Raw genomic sequence first — 12,500 nt, 5'->3', positions numbered from 1 at the left:
CTAAAGAGAGCAGGAACTTCAGGGCAGCGATTAAAAGAGAGATGGAAAATGAAAGAGAGACACTGAATAAAGGCAAGAGACACGGACAAAGAGAATAAGGCCTCTGGGGGAAAATATACTGAAAAGCTATATATATAGCATATATAGCATATATACTGTGAAAAAGATAACAGTGGAAGACATACAGAGAAAGGAGTAGGAAAAAAAAAACAAATCGTGTGAAGACAAAAAAGGACAGTGCATGAAGGAATGATACAGAAAACAGAGTAAGACAAGTAGAGGAAGGAAGACAGTGAAATCCTTTAAAAAGGCTAAGGTATAGGGGGAGAAAGAAAGTTGGTGTGTGCGTGCGTGCGTGCGTGCGTGTGTGCGTGTATGCGTGCGTGTGTGTGCGCGCTTCCTCTACAGTACTCTGCCCTGCTCGGCTCCTGGGGCTGGGGGTTATTAATAGGCTGCGGATGGACTTACACACGGGGCTGCAGCAGCTCTGTCACTACACACACACACGCGCGCACGCGCACACACACACACACACACACACACACACACACACACACACACACACACACACACACACACACACACACACACACACACACACACACACACACACACACACCGCCCTCTGCTGCTCCTGGCTCTGCTCCAGAGCACCTCTCTTCTCTCTTTTCACCCACCTCTTTACCCCACTCTCTCTTTTTTTCTTTACCTCTTTCCTTTGTCTGAATCCCTCCTCTTTTTTCTTTGTCTGCCACCCCCTCTCTCTTCCTCTTTCTTCCTCCCCATCGCTTCCCTCTACACTCTCTCTCTCTCTCTCTCTCCCTCTCTCTCTCTCTCTCTCTCTCTCTCTCTCTCTCTCTCTCTCTCTCTCTCTCTCTCTCTCTCTCTCTCTCTCTCTCTCTCTCTCTCTCTCTCCTTCCTCCATCACTTTCCTCTGTCGTCTCTCTTTCTCGCTCTCTTTCTCACACAGAAGGTGAACTCACCTGAGGCCACACACACACACACACACACACACACACACACACACACACACACACACACACACACACACACACACACACACACACACACACACACACACACACACACACACACACACACACACACACACACACACACACACCGATCCCCACTCTCTTACACAGACAGACAAGCTCAAGAGGGAGGTCAGACACACTCCCCAGGTACCTCACTTTCCACACGTCATCAGAATCAAATTTTCTTTTTTATTTCCTCTCCAGCTCCTGTCTTTCGTCTCCTCTTTATTCATTCATCTCCTCCTTTTTTATACCTCCATCTATTTGTTTCCCTCCATCTGTTCACAACTTCATACACCTACTTGTATTTTTATCCTCTGTCTTTTGTATTTTTGTTCTGCATTTTTTTCTCCATTTCTCGCTTCTCATTTTCTTACTCTTTCATTCCTATCTCTATCTCTCTGCCTCATTCTCCTCCTTTTCTTACTCATTTTATCTTTACATCTTTTCTCACTGTTTTCTGCTCTTCTGTTTTTGCCCTTGTTTTCCCCACTTTCATTCCAAACTCAATCCCTCTATCTCTCTATTGCATTGCATTCCATTTAGTTGACGCTTTTATCCAAGCGACTTGCCTGATCTCTCCTTCCTCTGTCCTTCTATATGTGGGCTCTTGTACAGTAGTAGTAAATGGGAGGATGTCTGGGATTCTGTCTGAGAGGGGAAAATCAATCCTAATGATCCCCACTTTACTGGAAACATCCAAATCCGCCCCAATACCCCCTCATGCCAGACAACAGAAGCCACAACAGAGCATGCAGCACTGAAGAGACAGACAGACAGACAGACAGACAGACAGACAGACAGACAGACACACAGACAGACAGACAGACACACAGACAGACAGACACACAGACAGACACACAGACAGACAGACACACAGACACACAGACACACAGACACACATACAGAGACAGAGGCAGACAGGAAAACAACCAGAACCACAGACAGACAGAGCCACAGGCAAGATGGATAGTTATGTCTTGGGAGGAAACAAGACAAAGAAAAGTGGGTGAAAGACAGACAGAGAGAGACATGCGGACGGCAGAAGGCAGAGGCAGTCAAGAGAGAGCTTATGGAAAAAGGCCGGCAAGCAGCGGCCACCCTGTGAGCCAACAGCTGTGTGTGTGTCCTGAGTCTCCAGTCTGTGTCTGTCTGGGTGGGAGTGTGTTTTTGTGTGTGCGTATGTGTGTTTTTGTGTGTGCGTATGTGTGTTTGTGTCTATGCGAGTGTGTGGATGCGTAAATGTGTTAGTCTGTGTGTGTGTGTGTGTGTGTGTGTGTGTGTGTGTGTGTGTGTGTGTGTGTGTGTGTGTGTGTGTGTGTGTGTGTGTGTGTGTGTGTGTGTGTGTGTGTGTGTGTGTGTGTGTGTGTGTGTAAAGTGTCTTTGTGGGTGGCTGTGTATACATTTGCGCATGTTTGCACAAGGACATGTATATTTGAATAGCTGTGTATTAGGCTCACTTAGCTTTCCCCTTGAGCACACTGCATGCATTCATTTCCATTCATACACACACAGACAGACAGGCGTGTTGTTTAGTCCCAATGCGTCAAGGTGACACTCTCCATGCATTAAGGATGCCAATAAGCAGAGGTTGTCATTGGCTGGAGCTGGCATCATTGCTTTTGCATTGGGGTCCCATGTTTTCCATTGCACAGTGTGACTGTATGACTCCACACACTATCCTTTATATTAAATGTAGTATTTCCACTTTACACTCATTTTCATTCACAGACATGTGTTGTATTGCCCTGGAACAAGGTGACTCTTCATGCATTAATGATGGCCAATTTATAAAGGGTTGTTATTGACTGGCGTTAGCGTCATTGCGTTTGCATTGTGGTACCATCAATTTTCTAGTAGAGTAAAATAAATCAAGCCCTGCCCACCCAATGCAAAGTAGTGTGCTCAAGTTTGGTCTCCTAAGGGGGCGTTGTCCCCTCTTTCTTCTTCTCTTTGTGTCGTGTTTGGTGCCGGCTTGCATAAGATGTGCGCTGCCACTATCTGCAGCGCTAAGGGAGCTCAATTTATTCTCAACCTGAAGTCTACTAAAGGTCTCCTAACCTAAGGTCTCCTAAAAGGGTGTTCACCTGAGGCCATATGGATCCCGGAAAAGTTTGGGCTTGATTCGTCTACCTTTTCCAATGTCTATGGTCCCATGTTAGTGTTGGAGAGGGTGACTGTGTGACTCCATACACTGTCCTTTATATTATATTTCATACAACTGCACAGCAGGACACCCACTAGGACAGCATCACCTTACATTACCGTCACACACCACCACCATATTCAATACATTAGATCACTTCCAAAGACAGGCAGGCTGTGTGTGTGTGTGTGTGCGTGCGTGCGTGTGCGTGCGTGCGCGTGTGCAACTCGTTTTTGTGTGTGTGTGGGCGAGAGAGCGAGAGGTGTTCCTTAAGTGTTGATTGTTTTTCTTGAGCTGGGTTTATGTGTTGTACCTTAAGGCTGATGCATAGTCACGCGGTGCCGATTGCGGGGTAAAGCATAGACGTACTGTCAGCGGGGGGTATTGCCTCATAGTCGACCTACATGCGAATGCGTGCGAAAGGGCGTGGTGTTTTTTTTTCCCGCCGAAAATTCAAGAGTGGGGCAAGGGGGGAGGGAGGAGGAGATTTTAATGACGTCAATTCACCTCCGTGACAACAGGGGGCGAACTAACTCATTCAGTTGAGCCCAGTCCCTAGAATGAATCACAAAGCTAATCAGCTGGCTATGTAAAACGTAATATTCCACTAGTAGCCTACTTCTAAAAGTTGGGGCATAATTAGATGGTACAACATCAGTTTATTTTTGGTCAAGTACTACATGAGATTAAATGCAAGACAAACGCCATTTTAAAAGACAATAGACAGCATGAATGGCCATTCACACCTGGGGCCTAGTAGTAGCTAGCCAGCTAAATCAGTCATTACAAACTCAAAGCTAGTTGACTAGCCACCTGAAACGTAATTCTACCACTAACAAAGAGGCTTCTTGCTATTAATTTAAAAAGTTGTGGCGTAATTAGACATGAATGATAGCATACAAGATTCTCTCTTTATTCATGTTTTACAGTTCAGGTGGTTAAAATGCCAAACAAAAGCCGTTTTAAATACAATACATCTAATGGCCATATTAACAGCTAGCTTAGCAACTGTCAGCCAAACCCATTCAAACTCTACAGGACATTAGCGAACCCTGTTTTAGAAGCTAGCTAGCCACACTACTTGTACTATATACTGTATCAACAAAGAGGCTTCTTGCTATTAATTTAAAAAGTTGTGGCGTAATTAGACATGGATGATAGCATACAAGATTCTCTCTTTATTCATGTTTTACAGTTGAGGTGGTTAAATGAAACAAAAGCCATTTTTGAATACAATAGATAGCCTATCTAATTAACAGCTAGCTTAGCAACTGTCAGCCAAACCCATTCAAACTCTACAGGACATTAGCGAACCCTTTTTTAATGAGCTAGCTGCCACACTACAAAAGAACAAAGAGGCTTCTTTGCTACTACCACACTACAAACATATAATTTCCATGATGGCCTTTTATGGATATTTCTAATTGATTTTTTGGAAGTTGTACTACTGAAATAAAAAACAGTTTCTCTTCTCCCTGTCAAGTAAACTCCAGTGATTTCCTGCCAAGTCATCTGCATCGTGTTTTTCGTTTTCCTTCAAACCTCCGCGGTAGGGTAGAAGAATAGAACACAACTGACCTATCAGGGCTGAGTTCCCCCCGGACTGCCGTAAGCGCATTGACCAATCACCGTCTTCAAGCATAGCTCAGCTCACGGACATTTCAGCCTGGGAGAAACATGCGTGTACTGCAGCCAGGGGTCGTTTTGTCGCTGCACAGGGGGGCGCTGTGGCTCATTCTCTGTGCAGAACCCCCGCGAACGCGCGACTCTAAACCCCCCTTTAGGCTGTAGAAGCTTGAATGTGCAGTTGAATGTGTGTTTTTATTTGTGTGTTCACGCTGGTGCAAAGTCTATGTGGTTCAAGTAGACAACAAAAGTGCATGTGATTTATGTTTACAATATTTATATTCCAAACCTGTACAATCTATGCCTGTCGTTTACCATTGTGTGTATATGTGTATGTGCATGCCTGCATGGGTGTGGTCGGACAGCTGTGGCCCAAGGATTTGGTTTTAATATTGGAAGGTTTCAGGTTCAAATCCTGTATCGTCCATGGTCTTTAGCAAAGCACCAATCCGCAAAATACTCCAGGGACTGGAACTATAACAGGGGACATGTCTTACTGTATTAACTAAACTAGACATAAACTAGACTTGACTTAACTAGAAGCCAACTGACATGACTTAACACAACCCATTAGTGTAGCACCGGTGTAGAAGCTGTGAAGTCCCAGTGCCCAAAGTGTAGCTTATTGTCAATGTCTGTCTCTCAGGTGTCGAGTAATGTGGCGGAGCACCTGGCCCACTCCCTGCAGGACTGCTCCAACATCCAGGAGATCTTCCAGACGCTCTACTCCCACGGCTCAGCCATCTCCGAGAGCAAGATACGCGAGTTCGAGGTGGAAACCGAGAGACTCAACAGGTGGGTATGAGAGGAGAAAATGTATGCACAATAACACGCACGCACACACACACACACACACACACACACACACACACACACACACACACACACACACACACACACACACACACACACACACACACACACACACACAGCCAGTACAGAAGCCCATTCACAGCAGGTGGCCGTGGAAAGCTATAAGCGTGCACAATGCTGTGGCACATTTATGTAAGAGCTTTTCATTCGCAAACAAACATGCATGCACACGCATTTATATTTATGGGAAATGTACAGTGCACTTCATTATTTTAGTCATAAGGGTTTGCATCTGGTTCTTCTTAACAGGTTGTAAAGTTGTTTAGTTCTGACCGCAAATTAAAAAAATCACACTCCATTTCAAAGAGGTGGCACTCTCTTTTTCCCATGGCTATATTTTCACATAAACAGATAACACATAAACACGTTAAGTTGAAATAGTGTGTTTATGTTTTTGTAATGTCTAGCCACCAGCACCTGCTCAAACAAACACCTGACCACACATACATTAATGCACACACACACACACACTCACACTCACACTCATATGCATGCACACACACACAAACACACACACACACACACACACACACACACACACACACACACACACACACACACACACACACACACACACACACACACACACACACACACACACACACACACACACACACTCACACTCACACTTACAGACACACACACACACACTTGCGTAATAAAGTTGCCCTACATCCATGTGAGTATCTGACCTTTAAGTACACACACACACACACACACACACACACACACACACACACACACACACACACACACAGAGCAGCACGCGCACTCTGTCAGTGTGTGATATAACGTAGCATAGCATGCATGTGGGTCCTTATGGGAGATTAATGGTGTGTGCTGCTGTCAGTCTGGGGCCTGGCGGTGAGGCTGATGAATGAGGGGAGGGGAGCCGTGTTGGAGCAGTGTGGTGTGGCTGGCTGGGTAAGGGCTCCTTGTCTCCCTGTCTGCCTCACATGCCAATGCTGCCATACAGATGAAGCTGCACCAACGACACCTACAGTACACACATGTTCACACACACACATGGATCATGCACACACACATGCAAGCAAACACACACACACACACACACACACACACACACACACACACACACACACACACACACACACACACACACACACACACACACACACACACACACACACACACGCACACACACACACACATTTGTTTTCCTGAGGGATGAGGCAGCTTTGCCGTCTTATTTTCCCTCTGAGGCTCCAGAGAGCCTACAGTAGAGTGCCAGGCTCCACCATCTGTGGGCTCCTGTGCTCCCTCAGTGAGGGGTAGTTATTTATTCTCCCCCTGAGCTATAGTATGAGACACACAAACACATACATACTGACACACGTAGAGAAATACAAATACACACAAACACAGATGGAGAAATACATGTACAAACGTGCGCGCACACACACACACACACACACACACACACACACACACACCATCCTGTTCTGGTTGTCTGGTGTTCCTGCTTATCAGAAGTTACTAAGAGAAAACACTTTCCTGACAAGGCCAGTGTATCAGTAGCTTGCTGTATCTACAGTGCTACTCCTCCTTCTCTCCCTCTCTCCCTCTCTCCCTCTCTCCCTCTCTCTCTCTCTCTCTCTCTCTCTCTCTCTCTCGCTCTCTCTCTCTCTCTCTCTCTCTCTCTCTCTCTCTCTCTCTCTCTCTCTCTCTCTCTCTGTCTCTGTCTCTGTCTCATTCTTTCTTTCCTTTGGTCCACTCCCACTCCCTCATTGTCCTGACCTTCACATTCTCTTCATCTCTCTCTTCACTTCCTCTCTCTCTCCCTCCCTCCCTCCCTCCCTTCCATCTCCTCCTCTCTCACTTCTTTCTCATGGTCAAGTGAACTTCACACCAAGTAGTTTTCCATGGCCTCCCGCTGTGAATGGGCCTCTGTGTGTGTGTGTGTGTGTGTGTGTGTGTGTGTGTGTGTGTGTGTGTGTGTGTGTGTGTGTGTGTGTGTGTGTGTGTGTGTGTGTGTGTGTGTGTGTGTGTGTGTGTGTGTGTGTGTGTGTCCTCACTCCTACAGTCGTGGGAGAGGCATAATGAATGCAGGCCTTTACTCTACCTGTCGTTACGCTGTTTATAAGCTCACGCACGCACGCACACACACACACACACACACACACACACACACACACACACACACACACACAGGTGGTATGCTGTTCATAAGCACCTGTGTCATGTTTTCCTTCAGCTCCTTTCCTCTCCCACTCTCTCCCTCTCCTGATGCTTGTGAAGTTATGTCCAATTAAAGCAGACCTGTGTGTATATGTGCGCGTGTGTGTGTGTGTGTGTGTGTGTGTGTGTGTGTGTGTGTGTGTGTGTGTGTGTGTGTGTGTGTGTGTGTGTGTGTGTTTGTGTGTGTGTGTGAATGTGTATTTGTGTGAATGTGTATTTGTGTGTGCATACTTGTAAATAGATACCCCTGGTTGCATCAGTAGCTGTTGAGTACAGTAGCTTGCTGTTCAGATGTTTTCACACTGCTTAGCTGCAATGCTGCTGTTGCCATGTGTTGTTCAGGCAGATAGGGTCCAGGGCTGACTGTGCAAACACACACACACATGCGCGCGCGCACACACACACATGCACATCACACACACACACACACACACACACACACACACACACACACACACACACACACACACACACACACACACACACACACACACACACACACACACACACACACACACACACACACACACACACACACACACACACACACACACACGGTGAGCGTGTGCGTTCGGACGGCTGGCCTGACTACTGACTAAGCAGAGTGCTGAAAATGACCACCCGAACCGCACACTCATCACTTTTAGCTCCTTTCTCAACATCTTTTTTTTGCCCAAATCCTGAAGGTGCACTTTACACAGCTCATGTCAACAAGAGAAAGTGTATCAGCATTCACGGTGACAGTGTAATTTTGAAGAGCAGGCAGAATGGCGGCGAGCTACTGTACACCACCAGTGTTGCTCCTCCCGTGGAGGATATGGTTACAAATGCACACAAAAAAACAGCAAAATCGAAGATGTCCAGAGTTTGTGTAATATACAAAAGATCAAAGAAGCTGCTTTAGCGCAGTTGCTGAATGCATTTGGGGATTTGTTATGTAATAGGAGGAGGGAAAAATTGTCTGAGGAATCTGGCCATGGATTTTCTCTGAGTTTTCATGTTGTTTTGAGAAACAGCAGTTGCTTGTTCACAGAAGAAACGCATTGGCACTGAATGTGTGTGTGTGCGCGCGTGCCTGTGTGTGTGTGTTGAGAGACAAGTGTTACCAGTGTTTCTCAAAGCCAATATTTTCTCATCATTTGTCTCTGACATTCATTGCCACACAAACACTAATTTTGTCTGTGTGAAAAAAAATAGCCATGCTTAGCAACTTAAAAAATATTTAACCAGGAACAAAAGTCGTCTTTTCTGCGACGATGAAGCTATTAAGTTTCATTACTGTCCCAGGGAACATTAATGGATATTTCACCAGTCACCAGCCAAATGCCTCTAAAACAAGACTGCAGCTGGCAGATGTCATCTACATTGACACAACAGTTTACTGCTGAGTGGCGTGTGTGAATGAATAACCATATATCTGTCAGTGACTGTTACATTTTCATGGTTTAACGGTCACTAAATGAATTTCCAACCCTGCATCCAGAAGTGCAAGTTCATGGTAATTTTGGATTATATGGAAACATTCACAGTCACATGTCCACAGTCCTCAGTCCATATTCATAGTCCAAAATAAAAGTGGTGATGTGTTTGTTTTGTTTGACATTTGACACAAACAGCAACCGAAAACAATCATTATCTACTACTTTCAGGAATTTAATACACAATGCAATGCAAAGCAACGAAATCCATGATGTTATAAATCGACAATGCCAAGAGTTGTCATGTTGTGCTGCCAGAAACAGCTCAGCTGCCCAGCACTATGCAACCGAAGTCAATAACTTCACTCTGTTTCTGGCCGCTGACCATGTCGTACTGTATGTGTGGAAAATATGAAAATGGAAACTGTGTTCTGTGGAAAATAAATAAATGTGAAAGCTTTTAAAATGCCAAGTTGTGAATTCCGAGTCCCCACGTGGACTGTACTGTTTGTTTGCTGTGGCTTGTTGACTTGCTGTGACTTTTTAACACCAAGCCTGCCAAGACATTAACAGTTTGTTTGCATGTTGTTTGTGTGTTTTTGCTGTGTGCATGTGTGTGTGTTTGTCATTTGGGTGTGTGCGTGCATGTCTGTCCGTCCATGCGTGTGTGTGTCCGTCCGTGTGTATGTGTCCGTGTCTGTGCGCGCCTGTGTGTGTGTGTGTGTAGCCGCATCGAGCACCTGAAGTCCCAGAACGACCTGCTGACGATCACGCTGGAGGAGTGTAAGGGCAACGCGGAGCGGATGAGCATGCTGGTGGGCAAATACGAGTCCAACGCCACCGCACTCAGACTGGCACTGCAGTACAGGTAACGCGCGCATTTGTGTGTGTGTGTGTGCGTGTGTGTGTGTGTGTGTGTGTGTGTGTGTGTGTGTGTGTGTGTGTGTGTGTGTGTGTGTGTGTGTGTGTGTGTGTGTGTGTGTGTGTGTGTGTGTGTGTGTGTGTGTGTGTGTCAGAAAGGGAGAGTAAGCGATAGCGTGACAGTGAGAACAAAGGTGCAAACATGAGGCTTGTTGCCAATTGCCCAAGTGGGTTGTCGCTTGGTGTTGTGTGTGTGCTTTCGTGTGGAACTTACAGAAAGCTCACCTGAATGTCGAAGTCACACTCCGTGGTTCATGTGAGTGACAACTGTGTGTGACTTATCGAGTCCACCGCGTTCCACTGCACCACAGATATATGCACGGGCTGACTGCGTGGAGTAACATGCCATTAATTGTGTGTTTGTAATCTGAAGGCTTTTTCTGTGTGGCATGTGTGTTTTCAGTACATGTGTGTGTGTTTGTGCGTGATGGCATTGGGGCATTGCTCATATGAGGTGTGAGTTTCTTTTTTTCCTGTGTCCCCTGCTCTTCTCATCACTTAAACACAGACCAGCATTAACAACAGTGGCCATTTCTCCTCACGCTACGATTCCAAGCCTTAAGGGTGATACATAGTCATACTGTGCAGACTTGGGGTAAAGCATAGATGTACTGTCAGCGGGGGGTATTCCCTCATAGTCGTCCTGCGTGCAAATCCAGGAAAGGGCGTGGTGTTTTTTCCCGCCGAGTATTCAACGACGTTGATGACGTCATTTCACCTCCGTGACAACAGGGGGCGAACTAACTCATTCAGTTCAGCCCAGTCCCTAGAATGAATCACAAAGTTAGCCAGCTGGCTATCTAAAATGTAATATGGGGCACCTAAGTCTCCACCCCTTCCGGGCGGCTCATGGGGCTGGGAACACAAAAACTTTTGACTGGGCTGTAATGGACTGATCAAAGCTATTTTCCGATCCACCTCGCATTTCCCCGTCGATCACACATATGCTGTGCCTCAGAATTAATAACAACCAATGGTGTGCTTGTTGACTTCACTAGGCAAGCGATTTTTGAGTTGAGTGCGTACAAAAATATGTAATTATTTGGACTACACAACTGTGACGGAGGTCATCTTGCACCTGTTCACCCCCCTCGGGGATCGAACGTGCGACCTCGTCAACTACAACGGTTCGGCAATGGGAGACACAGTACGATACCGCTGGGCCAAGAGACTAGTCTCTCGGCCCAACGGCACGAGACTGTATGAGGCTATCGGAGGGAGGTTTACCAACGTTCCACGCTAACTCTGTGCTAGTTAGCCTCCGTTACACAACAGACGTCGCATGTCCAACGTGCAGCCACTTAAGCCACGGTGCAGCGGTAGGGTTGGCTGTGCCTCGGTTCACGTCAAATATGCGAGACGCACGTGTAGTCTCTCACACAGTTTTGCACAAAAGCTAAAATAACGTTTCTTGCGTGTCGAAAATGAGTCTTACGACGCAAATCCAAACCTTTCAAACTGTCACTGTCATCATATGTGAAATCCGGAGCACATGCCAAACGGGATGAGGATTTAGCTTGACTCGCTCCATTAACTCTCATTCAAAATTTTGAGAGCTCCAGCCCCACGGATCGGAAGTAGAAGGGCGTGATTTAGGTGCCCCATTCCACTAGTAGCCTACTTCTAAAAGTTGGGGCATAATTAGATAGTACAACATCAGTTTCTTTTGAGTCAAGTATTACATGAGATTAAATGCCAAACAAGCCCCGTTTTAAAAGACAATAGACAGCCTGAATGGTCATTCACACCTGGGGCCTAGTAGTAGCTAGCCAGCTAAATCAGTGATTACAGTCTTGCTATTAATTTAAAAAGTTGTGGCGTAATTAGACATGAATGATAGCATACAAGATTCTCTCTTTATTCATGTTTTACAGTTCAGGTGGTTAAAATGCCAAACAAAAGCCGCTTTGAAATACAATATATACATCTAATTACCATATTAACAGCTAGCTTAGCAACTGTCAGCCAAACCCATTCAAACTCTACTGGGCATTAGCGAATCCTGTTTTAGGAGCTAGCTGCCACACTACAAACGAACAAAGAGGCTTTTTTGCTACTACCACACTACAAACTTATATCATTTTCAGGATGGCCTTTTATGGATATTTTTAATTGATTTTTTGGGAGTTGTACTACTGAAATAAAACACTGTTTCTCTTCTCCCTGTCAAGTAAACTCCAGTGATTTCCTGCCAAGTCAACCGCATTGGGTTTTTCCTTTTCCTTATTCAAACCTTCGCGGTAGGGTAGAAGAATAGAACACCGCTGACCTATCAGGGCC

At 45.7% G+C, this 12,500-nt stretch overlaps 1 protein-coding gene across 1 annotated transcript in view; it reads left to right on the top strand.

Annotated features, from left to right (window-relative positions):
• mcc (MCC regulator of WNT signaling pathway) overlaps positions 1 to 12,500 on the top strand; it is a 185,073-nt gene that overhangs the window by 123,361 nt on the left and 49,212 nt on the right. Inside the window, exons 11-12 of the mRNA XM_063211016.1 lie at positions 5,456 to 5,604; positions 10,027 to 10,167. Of these exons, the coding sequence (XP_063067086.1) occupies positions 5,456 to 5,604; positions 10,027 to 10,167 (290 nt within the window). The remainder of the gene's footprint in view (positions 1 to 5,455; positions 5,605 to 10,026; positions 10,168 to 12,500) is intronic.

This window comes from Engraulis encrasicolus, chromosome 11 (assembly GCF_034702125.1).
Source record: "Engraulis encrasicolus isolate BLACKSEA-1 chromosome 11, IST_EnEncr_1.0, whole genome shotgun sequence".
In the NCBI taxonomy this organism is placed as follows: Eukaryota; Metazoa; Chordata; class Actinopteri; order Clupeiformes; family Engraulidae; genus Engraulis; species Engraulis encrasicolus.
Note: the sequence above shows the minus strand (reverse complement) of the source record. Positions and strands in the feature narration are given on the sequence as shown.